At 34.2% G+C, this 2,886-nt stretch overlaps 1 protein-coding gene across 1 annotated transcript; it reads right to left on the bottom strand.

Moving 5' to 3' along the window:
• Positions 1-539: 539 nt before the first annotated feature.
• On the bottom strand, positions 540-1,626 carry LOC132172385 (dof zinc finger protein DOF1.5). Its single transcript, XM_059583875.1, has 2 exons — positions 1,089-1,626; positions 540-779 (listed from the first exon to the last, which is right to left on the bottom strand). Exons 1-2 carry the CDS (start codon positions 1,567-1,569, stop codon positions 730-732), a joined length of 531 nt encoding a protein of 176 aa, XP_059439858.1. The 5' UTR covers positions 1,570-1,626; the 3' UTR covers positions 540-729.
• Positions 1,627-2,886: the final 1,260 nt, after the last annotated feature.

Below are 2,886 nucleotides of genomic sequence, written 5' to 3'. Positions count from 1 at the left end.
GTTTATTCACTTTTTGAGAATCATGGAGACAATGAAGCATCACGAAATTACAAGTTATATATATATATATATATATATAGATCATTTTCGTCCTTAATCTTGAAAAATAAAATATTATTAGTTGAAAATAAGTTATTGTTAGGGAAAAGTACATTTTGCTTTTACGAATTACAACGCCTTGATACTTTTTCTAATAAATTATCAATTGTGACACTCAACCCCCATGAACTATTATTTTGAATTCAAAACTCTTATTCTGTCAGTCAAATACGTTAATTCATATGATTTATCGGTCACTTTACCTCCATTATTATTTTATTCATCTAAGTTAACGTGTTACAATTAATAATTTATGCAAGAAAAAGTGAAAATATATTGTAATTTATAAGGCAAACGGTACTTTCGCCTTCTTGTTACTTGATTGTGACAAAAGCCCTTGTGAAAACATTATTTTTCTACGATGCTCGCACGTGATTGATTATTGATAGATGTCCAATCTACAAAGAATTCCACACCATTTTGCGAGGAGAAAAATTTCATTAATATCAACACCCTAAATTTACAGTCAACGTACAATCAGAAACGTTTATGTAAAATCATGATGGTCTTGGCCCACATATATCAACACCATCGGATACCATACATTCATGCGATTGCACTGATCCATTCATGCCATCCACTTTGCCCGTATCAAGATGAATTAGCATCCATTGATCTCCCGTTCCCTCATCAAGTTGGATAAATTTGGATTATAGCCGTCGGATCGGATTGATTTTGGCCTATACATAAATGGCACGGAAAACGATGGTCAACCAGCCTATTAATATATTCGTTTCGATCTGAACAGCGATAAACGAATAATCATTGATCTTCATGCTGCTCTCCAATACAAAATACCATCCCTAATTAATATTATTTATCATTAATACATAATTTAATTAACTAAGTTAGCCTGTCTGTATATACAGTACCATTAGGCTATGTTCAAGAACTATATATATCATTTTTTTTTTTTTTTTGATCTTGTTGATATTACTGAAAAAAAAAAAAAAGAAAAAAAAAGCAAGATCAAGGGCATGCTTGACCACCTAAGCCACTCCTCTGCCGTTTCGCCGGAAAAACATGCCGGTAACCGCCCTGTGCGGCGGCCATGACATGCCACCCCTCGACGACTCCATCGAAGTCAAACTGTTGCAGCCCATCAGCAGATTCATACAAGCAACCCTCAGAGAACCCACCAAGCCCGCGAGGCGGCGGCTTGGTTTTCCGGCGGCCGGCACCGATCGGCACGTTCCTGAGAGCCCCACCGGCGGTCCAGTACCTCTGGCAGCCCTTACAGAAATGCCTCGGCTGGTTGACGTTGTAGTTATTGAAGTAACAAAACTTAGTCTCCATGCTCTTGCATCTCGGGCATGGTATGATCTTATCTGGCCTCTTCTCCACCGTTTGATCATCCCCCTTCTCTTCTTCCTCCTTCACCTGTGATCTACTCTGCAATGTTATCGTCGTCCCAAATAGCTTGATTCCATTTCCGGCCACATCTTGGCCGGCGCCTTGAACGTTAGCCATAAAAGAGAGAGAGAGAGATAGAGAGAGAGAAATGGGAAAGAATAATTTGACAAGAGAGAGAAGCTTCGTATGTTTAGCAAAGGAGTTTGTAGAGATGGTTAAATATATAGGTGAGGTCAAAACCGGAAAAGCTTGGCATAAAAATGAGAAAATAAAAGTGACAGTCGCCAAAAAGGGTAGGTTGGTGGAGAAGAAAAGCTGAGGATGAGCTTTTTGTACACATCATTACTTCACGTCATCATCGGGCAGTGTTGAAAAGTCCAAATATTGGGTCCCAGTCCAGGCAGGTTGCGTACAACGTGTCAAAGGTCATCGCTAGATAGATAGAATAAAGAGATAAAGCCGCTTCTTCCTTCTAAAATCAACTTCTATTCTACTCTTAACCAAAAAAGTTAAAAAAGCAAATAAAGAGATAAAGCTAAGCTTTTGAGTCTTTTTTTTTTTTTTTTTTTTTGGTTTGAAAATTCGCCATGCAATTTGTCAATTACTTTTAATGGATTACTACGCCACATCATAAGAAATTGCTAACTAGTTTCCTTCCCAACATTAAATATATCTATGAATATATTCCTAACGTTTTATAATATATAGACTAAAGGGTGTCTTTATCATTGCGATTTTAGAAATAAAAAGTGCGACTTTATAGGATTGTGATTACATCGTTATTAAAGTATTAATTCATGAGTTTGAACTTCTGCTATATCAATTCACTCAATTTAATTAAAATATGTCACGGCCTTACTTATTAAAAGAAATTTTGAGTTCGCAGGTGAAGAGGAGTGTTAATGTTTTGATTAAATTATTAAATTTTTTTTTTTCTATTAGTCTAATTAAGCTTTTGGGATAAGTGGTGATTTAACCGTTACAGATCGTTTGTTTTTTCTAAAAAAAAAAAAATACAAATGAGATTTGAAAATGTAGAAAATTTGCGTTTTCAAATCGCAGATAAATAGTAATGCGTTTTTAAAAACACAATTTAAAACACTAAATTGAACTTTTAAATGCCAAGCTACAATTTTACTAAATGCTTAATTACATTTTTAAAATTTCATTTTTTTTTTTAAATTAAAAACCTAAACAAAAACCAAAAATATCTTTTACCATCTTCCTCGAGGTTAAAGAGGGAGTGGATAGGTATCACAGCACATCGGAATAACAATATAAATATACATAATATTATGGCCATGTGTGTGAATATAAATATACATATAATATATATATATGTATATATACGTGATTACACTTTTAGTAACTTTATCATAGATATGTAAAAAAGAAAAAGAAAAAAGTGGGACACTAATGAGATTAATAATTAAT

The sequence above is a fragment of the Corylus avellana genome, chromosome ca2, assembly GCF_901000735.1.
Source record: "Corylus avellana chromosome ca2, CavTom2PMs-1.0".
Classification (NCBI taxonomy): domain Eukaryota; kingdom Viridiplantae; phylum Streptophyta; class Magnoliopsida; order Fagales; family Betulaceae; genus Corylus; species Corylus avellana.
This window is presented reverse-complemented; position numbering and strand designations above follow the sequence as displayed.